The sequence below is a fragment of the Lycorma delicatula genome, chromosome 2 (genome assembly GCF_047948215.1).
Source record: "Lycorma delicatula isolate Av1 chromosome 2, ASM4794821v1, whole genome shotgun sequence".
In the NCBI taxonomy this organism is placed as follows: Eukaryota; Metazoa; Arthropoda; class Insecta; order Hemiptera; family Fulgoridae; genus Lycorma; species Lycorma delicatula.
In genome coordinates this window covers 191,780,759-191,795,152 of record NC_134456.1, presented here as the reverse complement: position 1 = coordinate 191,795,152, position 14,394 = coordinate 191,780,759, and the positions used below count along the sequence as shown (strand labels likewise).

General features: G+C 30.6%; 1 protein-coding gene across 7 annotated transcripts in view; it reads left to right on the top strand.

The window, feature by feature from the left end:
- Window positions 1–14,394, top strand: part of LOC142319528 (aquaporin-like) — a 246,385-nt gene that overhangs the window by 164,705 nt on the left and 67,286 nt on the right. Inside the window, exon 1 of one of the 7 annotated variants that reach the window (XM_075356911.1) lies at window positions 10,821–11,062. The exons of the other annotated variants lie outside the window; for them this stretch is intronic. Within the exon in view, the coding sequence (XP_075213026.1) occupies window positions 10,948–11,062 (115 nt within the window). The 5' untranslated portion in view covers window positions 10,821–10,947. Of the gene's footprint in view, window positions 1–10,820; window positions 11,063–14,394 lie in introns of those variants that run through there. 7 annotated transcript variants of the gene reach the window in all.

Here is a 14,394-nt window from a genome sequence, read left to right as displayed (position 1 = left end):
ATTATTTAAAATTAAAGACTCCGGACCTAAAATTCAGAAAATTCTTTTGCAAAATTTTATTTTTCTTATTTATTCGCTATTGAAAGAAATGTTAGATTTAGAGAAAACTCTACTTAAGCAAATTTGTTAATCTTAACCGATATATGAATAAAAAGTTTTCATAAAATTTATTTCCCACCTCTAAAATACATATAATCTTTTTTTTTTTGTTTTTTGGTTCTATTTTAAATTTTATTATTAAATTTTGTTTTTTGTTTTTTCTTCATTACTTAAGGGGCTATTAAAATTAAAATAATCTTGGCATCTACACTATATTCCGGACCCAAAATGAGAAACAATTTTTTCATTATTTTCATAAAAGTTATACTTTATTTTTTCAATATTATTAAACAATTATCTTTTAAATTAATTTTTTTTTTTTGCTAAGGATGACTTCTTTATAAATAATGTTCTCTAAATTTTTCCCACTGAGTAAGGAAGCTCCTAAAACAATTCTTTTTTTTTTTTAATCGAAATTTGGGATTTTTGATGCTTAAATCTTATTTTGGTTATCATAGTTTGATCGGAGTAGCCGGGAAATACCTGAATATATATTGTCATCGCATACTTATATATACAGTTTAAAATCTACGATTTGGTATTTTATACAGCGATCAACTATTGCAGGCTACGAAAGTATGTAATATTAGGAGCGATCATGAGATTATTTTTTTATGCTATTTATTACACTTCAGGATATAAAAAAAATTTATTTAAAACATACTGTAATCAATTCTCAAACTATATTGAACAGAATCACAATTAATGACATGGTTTTTATTTGAGATTGTAGTAAAGGATTTTTTTATCATCTTTTAATTCTTTTACTCTTTCTTCAGTTAATGTAATTGATGACCTTTATGAGAATAGAAATGTGAGTAAGTTAAAAACTTTAAAAAATATAGTTGAAATTCTCAGTAGACAATGCCGGTAAAAAGGACAAACCCTCAAACCATGAAATATTGAAAATTTTTACTAATGGCAAATCGTGATATTTGATATTACAGATGAACTAAGGGTGAAGAAATTAAAAAAAATATATACAATAAATCCAACATTCTTAAGCTGAGGGGATCCTTACATAAGAAAGTAGACGAGCTAGTTACTAATATAATATTAGGTTGTACGATATCACACCTTAAAAGGTGTGATCTGACAAATGTTACATGCTTTCAAAAAAAAAGAAAGAAAAAAGCAGTTGTAATACTATCTCCGCCTACTTAAAACAGGCCTGAAACCTTTTTGTTTAGGAGGTATTAAATTTTAAATAATTAACTTTGTATAAAGATATACTGACACTACGAAAACTGTGTTATTACAAATACAATATTGTAACTAAGTTTATATTAAAAAAATTAAGTATTTAAAAAATAAAATAATTTAAAAATCTAATAAGTGATACTGACTTCTGGATGAGTCAGTTTCCTAAATTAAAAATAAACGTCCCTGGTATAATCTATGAGTTTTATTACTTTAAAAAGAAAAAAACAATTTTTTTACATTCTTTTTATAAACTAATTCTCTTTATGTTATACATTTTTTTATTTATTTGGCTAGTTCTGAAGGATACTGTCAGAAAAGTAGTTTATATTAGCTGGTCTAATGTAATCATAATAATAAAGTCCAAAATTAATTATTTTGAACGATAATTTTGTAAATACATGTAAGAACTATTTTTATTCTTTGAACGCCATATTTATGTATAGTGACGTAAATCCGTGCGGTGCGGCGTTTAAAAATTAAATTCAGTAAACTGTATAAGAATAATAAATATATAACTTCATATATTTTTGTTTGAAAATAATATTAATTAATGATTAACGAAATAATTAATTATAATTAACTAAGTAATGTTTATTTTAGTATGGTCGATATGAACTGTTATTAAATATTAAAAATAAAAAGTTTATTTACTAACAGATAAACAGATAAGATTTACTATTTGCCAAGTCTTAAAAATAAATAAATAAAAGAGTAAATAAGTAAGTATAATCAAGAAAAATTAATATCAAACACTTTTAATTATTATTTTTGTATTAGAATCGACTTCAAATTCAATAAGTAAAATCAGATTGAAAAATCAATAACAAGGACAAAAAAATCATGTATGAATATTTCTGTACTGTTAAATCATATTATATTATACCATTTATTAATAGACATACACACACATATATATATATAACAAGAGGAAGAAAGATTACAGAAATATTTTACGGCAAGAAGTTTCCTCACTCAAAAAACGTATAACAATAATATTACAATGCGCACTAAATATACGATAAATATATCTATTTATTTATGTTATATGAATGTGAGTACGAATATTAAAAAAACTAAAATTCAAAAGGCACCATTCAAAGTGCCTTTATCTGAGAATGTTAATGTCCACTACATCGCAAATATCTTTGGTAACAAGACTGAACATTTCACTTTTACAGCTAAAAATCATTTGAATTTCGATAGAATTGATATAATGCTACACAAAACTGTGTATCATTCTCACAATCCTTCGTAAGGCCTGATACGGTGAATCTATTGTTACAAATTACTTAAGTACTTAAAGGGTTAATTTTACAAATAAAACATAAATCGCATTTAGAGTTTTTATGTTATCTATCGCAAAAGTTGATTCGGCGGTGAAAAATATTTGTTTAAATCGACTTCAAAATGGTAGAACTTAATCATCCAATTAGTGTTTCTTCTATCTGATTACGGAGGTGTTTGACGATCTTTTTTGGTATAAAATTGTTCAGTTTTTGGTCAAGGTCGCAGACACAACGTTGTTTGACAGCCATGTTTAATTTAATAGTGTTCTAAAATACAAATATTGTTTCAAGTAAACCACACGGTAACTCATGTCGTAACTACATGTAAATTAACTCTCACCTGATCTCAGTCCTGTAAGATAGTAATTTTTGCTTTAAGTATGAAAAATGAAACTAACTTATTCATTTTTGCTTATAAAAGTATATTTTACAAGTATAAATGTTACAAAATATGAAATGTTCACATATATTAAACAAATTTCTACAACAACGATATTTAGTCACCGTTTGAAGACATTCTTTATCTCTGCTTTCAAGTAAAAAAAAGAAGTGTAGTGTAACTATGGACACATTCTCAGTTTGTTTATTTCGTTATAAGTAAAAAAATATACTTAATTCAAGACTTATTTTTTGTGTTTCAAAATGACTTTAACTGTTTTCAAGTATATATATTTTTTTGTAATTGCTATCATTGAATTTATAATGTTATCTAACATATATATATTAAATTATTTTTCTTTGTGTTTACATTTGACTTGTGTTACGTAACCTAATAACTGAGTTTTAATTTAATTTAACTGAGTTTAGTGTTTTTTAATTTATTTTCAAATCACTACCTCAGGCCAGACTCTCGATTTCTCTCAAACATTTTTTGGTCCCCGGGCCGGATATGGGTAGTGAATTTTGAAGACAGTAATCGTGAAATTGGAAATAAAACACAGTTACCTGACAGCTTGTGTATTCGCGTCAGCGCTAACGTACTTACTACGTAGTTCGCCGGTCGGGTTTTGCTCCAACGAAGTTGGGCATCATTTATTCAGTTCGTGGCCAATGAAACCAAGTCGGTCACTTTTCTCACAATGGAAGCGTCGGAATACCAATCCAAATTAGATGTGCTGAAATCCACGTAGTCTCGATTCTACGACCTCCACGAGACGTTGCTCTGTTCAACTGAACCAGCTATCACCAACGTTGCGTATCTCAAGGACAAGGTTTATGAGACCTGCATGATTAATTATTCACTCGCTCGGGCCTCGCTCATTCAAGCTAACACACAAAAGGGTGAGAATGTTGACCTCTCAGAGCCGTTTCGGCGGGATAACACCCCCTCTCCGCAGTTCAACAATCCGGTGATTAGAGGCACCCTTCCGGACATCGCTCTACCTCAGTTCTCAGAGGAGTTCTCAGGATGGCTCTTTTTGCGGGACCTTTTTAATTCATTAGTGGCCTACAACACGGAACTGCCCAGAGTTATAAAAATACAGTATCTAAGGACCAGCCTCAAGGGCGAGGCAGCTCAATTGATGAACCAGCTCAATTGTGATCGGTAGATCACAGTTGACTTATTTAATATGGCCTGGGGATTAGTCTCTGCTTGCTACGACAACCCACGCCTGCTCATCTCTATTCAAATCACGAGGATGCTCGATTCTCTACCCATGGGCATACTTATCACCGTCGACAGCTCGCATCACCAGGTAAGAATTTTACTGGACTCCGGTTCAGAACTTTCATTTCTCAACAGCTCGCTTAACGCCTGACTCTTCCTCACATGCAGTCCTTGGTGTTGATCACTGGAGTTCATGGTGTCTCTTTTGGGTGCTCTTCTGATTTGGTTCAGCTCACTCTTTAATCCCGCTTCTCGAACTTTTCCTCATCTGCACAGCGTTCACTCTCAACAAGGTCACTTCTTCTCGTTCTCTCTCGCTCTCGCTTGCACAGTGTGTACATGAATGTCTTCAATTACTTTTTATTAATGCCTTCTGAATTGAAGCTCATGATTTGGCTGCATCATACATCCAACAATGGACATGTTTTATCATAAGCTTACTGAGTCAACTCCAGCAATTCATAAGCTGTATGTTAATAAAATTCCTTACCTTTTCTCTACTCAAGTTTTTCTTAGTTTACTCGGTTTTCTCAGTTTGCTCAGTTTTCTCTTTTTGTGCCAAATCTCTAAGGATTAGATGTCGTGGATTCTGGATTCCTTTGGTCGGTCTATAAGGTCTCTTCCTCTCTGCTCTCTTTCTCGGTTTTCTCTGTTCCTCGAGGTTTTCTCAGTTTGCTCGGTTTATTCAGTTTTCTCGGTTTCTTTAGCTTTCTCAGTTTGCTCAGTTTTCTCTTCTCGTGGCCATATCTCCAAAGATTTCATTTCGCGGATCCCAGATACCTTCCGGCTTGCTCAATGAATCCACTCATCTCTTTTCGGTCCGCTTCATTCAAGCCACTCATTTCGCTTCTGAGATCAAACTTCTCGCTCAGGGCCATAAACTATCAAAGTCGCACCTATTCACCCGCCTCACCGCGTTTGTTGATCAGAGTGGGATACCCAGAGTTGGTCGTCGTCTCCAGCACGCTCCCATCTGGGAATACTCTAAGCATGTCATCATATTACCTCGTCACGTTCGACTCTCTTATCTGCTTATCCAAGATGCTCATCTTCAGACTCTCCATGCAGAAACTCAGCTCACTGTAGCTCAACTTCGTCGTCGTTTCTGGATTCATGGTGGCCGCGTGCCGGTTCGCTTTTTCATCATTAAATATGTGGTATGTGTTCGCTTTAGGGGTCAGAGAGCTCAACGACTGATGGATCAACTTCCTGCTTGCAGAGTGAATCCCGTTCGTGCCTTTCTCTCCACAATTGACAATGCAGGTCCAGTTTTCATTAAGTCTGTGTTGCAGACCGAATATCTTAAACTCCGTTGCTGACTGCTGGGGGTAATGTTCAGTTTTTGGTCAAGGTCGCAGACACAACGTTGTTTGACAGCCATCTTTAATTTAATAGTGTTCTAAAATACAAATATTGTTTCATGTAAACCACACGGTAACTCATGTCGTAACTGCATGTAAATTAACTCTCACCTGATCTAAGTCATGTGTAAGATAGTAATTTTTGCTTTAAGTATGAAAAATGAAACTAACTTATTCATTTTTGCTTATAAAGGTATATTTTACAAGACAAATATTACAAAATATGAAATGTTCACATATATTAAACAAATTTCTACAACAACGATATTTAGTCACCGTTTGAAGACATTCTGTATCGTCTGCTTTCAAGTAAAAAAAAAAGTGTAGTGTAACTATGGACACATTCTCAGTTTGTTTATTTCGTTATAAGTAAAAAGAATATACTTAATTCAAGACTTATTTTTTTTTGTGTTTCAAAATGACTTTAGCTGTTTTCAATTATATTTTTTTTTGTAATTGCTATCATTGACCTCATAATGTTATCTAACATATACATTAAATTATTTTTCTTTGTATTTACATTTGTACTTGTTACGTAATCTAATAACAGAGTTCAAATGTTTTAATTTTTTTTCAAATCACTACCTCAGGCCAGACTCCGAGGTTTTAACTCTGTGGGGTTTTAACTTCATATTCAGATCATTTATAGGATTTTTTTTGTTTGCTTAGAATTTCTCCCGCCACCACCCTATTCAGTCACCCTAAAGCATAAGACCGAATATGTGTGCCACAAACGGCTACTGAACCTCGAAAAAGTTTAACGACCAGTTTCCTAAATAGCTCTAGAGCTTCCCCTAGAGCTTACCTAACAGCGTGAGCGGACTAAGCGCGATGCCATACACCACCGGCTTACGTGTCCCAACCGCTCACTTGTCATATATTTACTAAAATGGGTAGGCGCATCCCGTCAACTAATAAAAATATACTAATTAAAATTTACTTAAACAGCTATTCGCTGTCACGCCTAGGTCGCTGAATTCCAACAAGTACCTGTACACCATATTAAAGCGCTTGGAGCATTAATTGGCTGGTGTTCAGCCATATATATCTCTAGGTTAGCTTCACACATTTATAGGTATGAAATGATATGTTTTGATCGGGAAATTTACACTGACTTTATTTTCTTTTACAGCATTAATCTTTTCCGCCTCAAAAAAACTTTGTTTTTTCGGGTCATTTCAAGTTTCTGTTTAACTTAGTACTTTTCAGCTACTCTTGAAAGACGAAAATTTTTCATTTTCCTCACATGTGAAAACCATCTGTCCTTTTCCCTAATAGTCATCAATAGAAGAAACGTTCAGATAATTCCTAATTCTTCAATCTCTCACTCATTTACGTATTTTACTTATTTTCTTTTTATAAATCAAACGAAGGAATGTAAATATCACTTTTTATAAACTGAGAAACAGAAAATTTTGCGTCTTTTACGCAGTGCGTAGAAGTAATACTACATAAGTCTCTTGAAAAGTATTTGAGAATAGGACTGTGGTCTATAATATTACTCACCATTCAGAGTTGTTAAAAATAACATTAAAAGAAAGATAAAAATGTATTAAAATAATCACGAAAATATTAAAAGTAATTTAAGCAAACTTGAAGAACGTTTGATCTAACTATTACATTTAATAAAAATCGTGGTATAACATTTTTTACACGCTTCTCTAACGTTGTCAGAGGCGACTCTCTCCGGCGAAGAGAGTGCATTTCATCCTCCAATAAATAAAGTCCCATCAGTCGCATTCCTACAAGACCGATAGACACTAGGGGTACTAGAACTGACAGGACTTCAGTGGACGAAATGAAGGGAAATCGCAAATCGGAAAAAGAAGAAAATACATTGCTAGACTCGCAAGGCCAGTTCAAGTCAAGATTTTAAAATTGATCTGAAGGATAGGAAGCGCAATCCACAATTCCGTTCATAAACAAAGACAATGTACAGATTGTCCCAAGAAGAAAGTGAGAAACTTTTAGACATGTTCTACTGATGAAAATAATGAAAAGAAGTCCTATACTGGTCTGGAAATGCTTTGTTTTCGAGTTACGGCTAGTAAAACATTTCGCCCGGATTTCAGCTCTTAATAAAAAGAAGCCTACTGTAATTTTTGGGACATCAATTAAGGAGTAAAGTTGCTGGTTTCTTCTGTAATTTGAGCTTTGAAGTAGGATAAAACAGGTCTCAGAACTGTAATTCCAGTAGTTAAGATATCAGACGAGTTTGTAGTTAGTACAATAGTTTTATTAAAAGATTAATAAATGTGAAAAATTTAGTAACAAAACTTGTGGAGAATTTAATTATGAGAAAATTGATGTAAATTCAGCCAATAAAAAGTAAACAAAAACTTTTAAAATCGGTTTTTTTATTGAAGCAAAATAGGTAAAAAAAATGGACAGACAATCGAATTATTCTTTCTGTACCTAATAAACATTATTCTTAATATAGCAAAATAAAAAAATACATGATATCATAAACGATAACAGAATAACAAACTTCAGTTTAGAGTAACTGTTAGGAATTACCTCTATCACAATTTACACAGCACTCTGCCCGACGTAAAATATTTCCGGTGGCTTTCCGTATCATCTCAGGATAGTTTCGTATAAATTCAGTATCACTTTGTTGGTATACTAAACTTTGTTGGTTCATATAAACCCAAATGGAATAATCTAGTGGCGTTAAGCCAGGTGATCGTGGTGGTCAGTCGATTGGTCCATTACGGCCAGTCCAGTTTAAGAAAATATCAAGTGATATAACTACTAAAGAAAAATCTGGTGTTGCACCATCGTGCTGGAAAATCATTACAATTTAGTTTGTAAAGGTACATCCTTCAAAAGAGCCGAAAAATTATTCAAGAAATGAACGTATGCATCTCCTGTAAGGTTTCATTGAAAACAGATGGTCCCAGATATTTTTGTCTTAAATAATGCCACACCAAACATTAATTTGAAATCTATGTTGTAAACTAGTTTCCACAGTACCATATGGATTGTCTTCGCTCCACAAATGACTATTTTTAGAATTGAAGACTCCGTTTTTCGGAGAAGCGGCTTCATTATTCCATAAAATTGAATCTACCTTATCAGCATTGTCTAGAAGCCAGGTTGACAGAAGTTTAACCACAGGGGGTAATCCGTTGGACGCAAATTTTGAACCTTGTGCAGGTGGATTTTCTTTCTGTAGGATGCACTACACTTTGTTTTTTGACAAACCAGTGCGACATGAAATTTGACTTGTACTAGTGCTACTGCTACAATGAATATGTTGAATCGTACAATCTTCAACATTAATACAATGATTTATTTGGCGTTTAACAGAAAACGAACACGTTGGAAACGATCCTTTTGTTCGTAAATGCTGATACACCAAGAAAACGTTTTCGTATTTGGAATCCGCCTTCCAGAAAATCTTTCTTGGTATTCACGTCGAGTAGCTTAAGAATTTTCGTAACACAATCCATAAACAAAAATTATACTGGCATATTCCTCGTTAGAAAACTGAAACGCTATTTTTACAGTATAATGATAGCTTCTTTAACATTATGATAATTTATAAAAACAGATTTAAATGAAGTACTCAATTTTCATTGTTGACCAGCTGTTAGAATTGCGAACTAATACAATAAAACGTTTTATAAATATTTCTAAAATAACATATAATTCAATTTATTTTTTACGTAATTATTTTATTTTTACCTGTGTAAATTATTCAATATACACAGCTAAAATATATTTCATACGTAAATTTCATTAAAATTTAATTTCATTATTTAGCGTTTTTGTTCTTAAAAATATTAGGTACAGAAAAAGTAATACGATTTTTGGTCTATTTTCGTTTGTTTTGCTTCAATAAAAAGCCGATTTTTAAATCGAATTTTGTGTTTACATCAGATATCTAATAACTACTGAAGCTGCAGTTGTGGGACCTGTTTTATCCTATCTCCTAACTTAAATACATAAGAAACCAGTGTACTCCTTAAGTAATTCCCAAACATTATACAAGAGTTTTCTTTTAATAAAAAAATATGAAATCGGGGCGAAATCTTTGGCTAGCCGTAACTCGTAGACAAAGCGTTTCTAGACGTTTGTTTAGACAATCGTTTTCCATTAGTTTCATCAGTAGAACATCTCCTGAACGTTTCTTTTGTTTCTTCGTGGGACACTTTAACTGACATTAAAAAAATACCCGCTCGATAAGAGACCAAGCCGCAAGGAACTGTCCAGATTCTGCAATTAATAGGACATGTATCCTCCACCATTCTTAGTTCATTTCCGTACACGCTTCAAGTATCCATCCTGTAATAAGTTTATTTCCGTAAAGGCAACAGACCAATAAAAGACTGTTGGACCCATCCACCTACCTCGTAAAACTAGAAAAAATTGTGAAAGGTAAAAAATAGTTAAATAAGAATATAAAGTTTAATTAAATTACTGGTAATTACTTGAAAAATAATTTCTAAAAAATAGTAATTTGAAACATTTAATAATGTTTATTCTTATTTTTACAACAGTTTTTTTTAATTTTAAAGATTTGTCCAAAAATTTGTAGTCTTGATAATGGTGTAAAACCCGAAGATGCTGAAAATATATTTTATACTTTGTTGGTAAGAAGAGGTAAATTTTTTTTTTTATTAATACTTTTATGTTACGTAACCATCCAATTACGGCTATATCTCAGAAATATTTATATTTTTGCTTTTAAATAATAATATTATTTTAAAGGTGTGAGATTAAAATAAATAAATGTCATACTTTTTATAATAGTGCATAATAAAATATAAATATTTATTTCACAACACTAAAATAATTACATTATAAGAATACGTGGATACAAGGACATCGTCTTGGTTCATTGCTTAAATACTGGATAAATTCCAGCAAATAATTTTGTCATTAGTTACAAATAAAATTTAGTTGTAAGTTAAATTAAATATTTAAATTCATTTAGAACCGGTTATTAAAAAAAAGAAAATCATAAACATTTCGGTTACTGACAATCTATGCACCTCTTTAGCTACAAGAAAAAAAATATGTTAACGTTAAAATATTATGGTTAGTTTAATAGAAATAGTCATGTTATTCGAATTAAATGTTAACGATTTAAAGTACTTAAGTTTATAAAATTTACTGAAAATAATGTTCACCACTCTCGTAGTACTGCAGTTGATTTAAAAATGCCGGGTTGTTTCTGTTGGTAGTACTGACCGAGATGAAGTAGAATAATTATGATGCGTTGTGTTGGCAACTCGAGGTGAGCATGTGGTTCAGGTTGCCTGTTGTACAACAATGTCTGGAGTGGGTCGTTATTTGATTATGCCGTGACCGTGAACTTCTAAGACTAAATAATTCCAGTTTTCTTGTAATTTCTTAAGTAAATAGTGAGATGATTACATAAATGAGTGCTCAGAGACAGTACAACACGTTTGATTCGACTGGAATTATGCCAGAGTTAGAAAACATTAAAGAAAATTTTCCATTAACTGTAAAGCGCCAAAATATATCGATTGAAAGTGAGTATTGTACTCTATCTCTTGAAGTTTTACAATGGGCTTTTTTCAGTAATAATTATTTTTATTTTCTTTTATTATTAGTTGCTTTATTCATATTTTTGTTAAATTTTTATGTCATGCTTAAATAGAAAATTACATATGCAGATAATGGCGATCTCCCATGACGGAGAGGTAGCCTCTCGGTCTCTTTCCGGAGGTCCCGGGTTCGATTCCTGGTCAGGTGTGGCATTTTTCTTACGCTACTAATTCTAATTTTCATAGTCTCACGAAAAAGCTTCTTTGTAAGCTTTTGTGGCGAATTAATAAAGTTAAAAAAAAGTTATTTGCTTTGGAAAATATTTTAAGGCTTCGTATATGTTTTATTGGTGTTTTTTTTTTTGTTTTGTGATTGTTATATTTTCATTTTAAAGCAATTTTATTTCAGCATAAAATTATGAGTTTGAAGGATTGTAAATCTCTAGAGGAATATCTAAATATATATCATGAAATAAAAAGTAAAATAAAAAATAATTAAGCGAAAAAAACAATTTAATTGAAATAAATTGAATCATTACAGAATAAAATAAATTGCACGAAATAAATAATAAATCACAGGAGGTTAAACTGACTAATAGGCTAGTTGACATTTTTTTTTTGGTTTTTTCAATTAGAGTAAGTACCGAATAGGTTAATGTGGGAAAAACTTAATATTTATTTTTAAAATATTACTGAAATGTTTATTAACAATTTAGCAATATCATTTTCTTTTATATAATCAAATTTTAAATAAAATTAATTTAAAGAAAACTATTAATTACTTTACTGCAAAACTGTAAAGAGCGATATCAGTGAATTATTTTATGCTGTTGTGAACACACCATCTCAGTTCTATTGATATCAAAATACGCAATTCCTTCAGTTTCCGCTCTAGTGGTTATATCGAGAGGAAGTAAAAAAAACTGTTTAAATCTCGCTCAATTCAATTTTACGCAAACATTCATTAATCTTCTATTTACAGCAACGTATGACGTGTGAAAAAACTTTTATTACATGTTATAAATAAATTGGCAATCTCTTAAATATAGAAATAATGAATTAGCTACTTTAGATTAATTAAAATTGTGATTGGGCAATAAATAAATAATCTTATCTCCAGACAGGATTTAATATTAAAAATAATGCAAACAAAACACCTACGAATGGTATATTTCCACAAGTAGGTTGACTTTTCCTATTACGTTTTCAACTTTCCATCTGTGAAATTCGTTCGAGTTTTAAATAATAAACTCAAATTATTATTTAAATCAAATAATTGTCTACGACTCTAAAATGTTTCTACAGTTGGGTAATTATATGAGATTAATTTTATTATAATATATAAATAATATTGTTATCTTTAACAAGTTATTAGAAAAAAAATCTTCATAAAAAAAATGTAGTTTTTATGAAGATTTTTTTTCTAATAACAATTAATCACAATTAATGAGTTAAATTTTTATAAAAATATATGATGCAATAGATTTGCTAAAATAATGTTTTGATAAGTTTATTAATCTTTAAATTATAATAAATTTTAATGCTGAAAAAATTGTTGTATTACTACAATTTGATAAGTGGAAATGCTACTAATAATTGTAAAAATAAATATAAAATAACATTCCTCCAGTGAGTGGGAGAGCCACTCATTGCTTGTAAGCGATACATCTTTTCAATGGCAAATAATACATAAATTTTGGTTTACACTATCTGTCTTTATTATGGCTTTAATGCGTACGCGTATAAGGCATCTGAGATACAAATGGCATAGATTGGAAATTAACGGTGTTTGTCATATACCCATTCCCTATGGTGAGAGGAGTAGTGGTGTCAATGGTCGGGGAAGGGGAATGAAATTGTACATTTGGCACAGTGAAGGAACCCACTCTACTACTCACATTCCATTGTTAGCATAACATGAGGTACAAAATATTCTTGGGAGTGTCTGTGCCGCTTTCGGGAAGAAGTTTTAATATGCAGTAATCGTTTGACAAAACAAAGCCATACATAAAATCAGAAAGAAATAAGTTAATCAGCAAATTATAGAGGAGTAGAAATTGTGTGTGTAGGATTACGAAATTGGTCTAAAAAGATCTAGTATCAATTCTATCTGTTAAAAAAGAAAACTGTTTTAACTTCGTTTTTACAGTACATTTACACAGCGAAAAGTATTTTTATTGTATAGAAAAATAACACTACGATTTTTGAATTTCCTCTGTCTCAAAGAAATACTTTTGGTTAAAAAAACCTTTATAAAGTTTTAATCTATAGTTTTGAAATTAGATTTTAGGTAGCTTGATGTTAAGAAGATTAAACCTATTAATTATTTTGTAAAAACCAGATAAAAAATGCGAAGACATTGAGTGAGTGAGTGTGTGTTTAAAAAATATATCGTAGGAAATACCATCATTAATATTGTGTAGTAATATGAAAAAAAAATATGATCATTTCATAAATTTTCCCCAATCTCTAAAATATGTTTTTTTCTAGCTTTTCATTGTTTTCTGTCAATTTCGATTAAAAATAATCTAAATTAAAAAGATTTTTAAAGTTTCCTCGCCGATGTCTGTAGCAGAATGGTAGCGTCTCGGCCTTTCCTTTGGAGATCCCGGGTTCGAATCCCAGTAAGCATTTTTCATACGCTATAAAAAAATTAAAAGGCTATAAAAAGGTTCGAGCTTATGTGATTTTAGTCATAAAAAAATGAGGCGTTAACAAGTTTGAATAATTTTCGATTCTCTGAGACGATTAAGGTGCTAACACATTACTTTCAACCAGAAAAGTAAAATTTCTAAATATTTACAAATTTCAAAAATAAAGAACTGTTAACAAAGAAACAAGACATATTTTCAATATTTGAAAATTTTATTCAACGTAATTTTTTATTCCAATACAAAATATTCTAATTAGAGAGGCTTTAAGTATTAAGGGGCTTTTCGATAATTTAGGAATAATAGCTTGGAATAAGTTTGAATTAATGCTAATTTTTATAAATTTGTATTTAAAAATTTGTTATAAAGAAAATATGTAAATATTTTTCATTTTATAAAGAAAATATGTGAATAAATACTTAATATAATGGTGTAATTAATTACAATATAAGTGATAATAATTTTCAATTTTATTATTTGACGAGTGTTAAATGCGAGACAAATGTATCAGTAGTTCAGTATTATTATTAAAAAAATGATTTTTTAAATAAGTATTAACTATAAATAAATTTTATCGTATTTTAAAAGGTATTTTTGTAAACCTTTTGAAATAAAAAATCACTTATCGAGAAGTAGTTTTGGAAATAAAAAATTTTAGATTAAAGG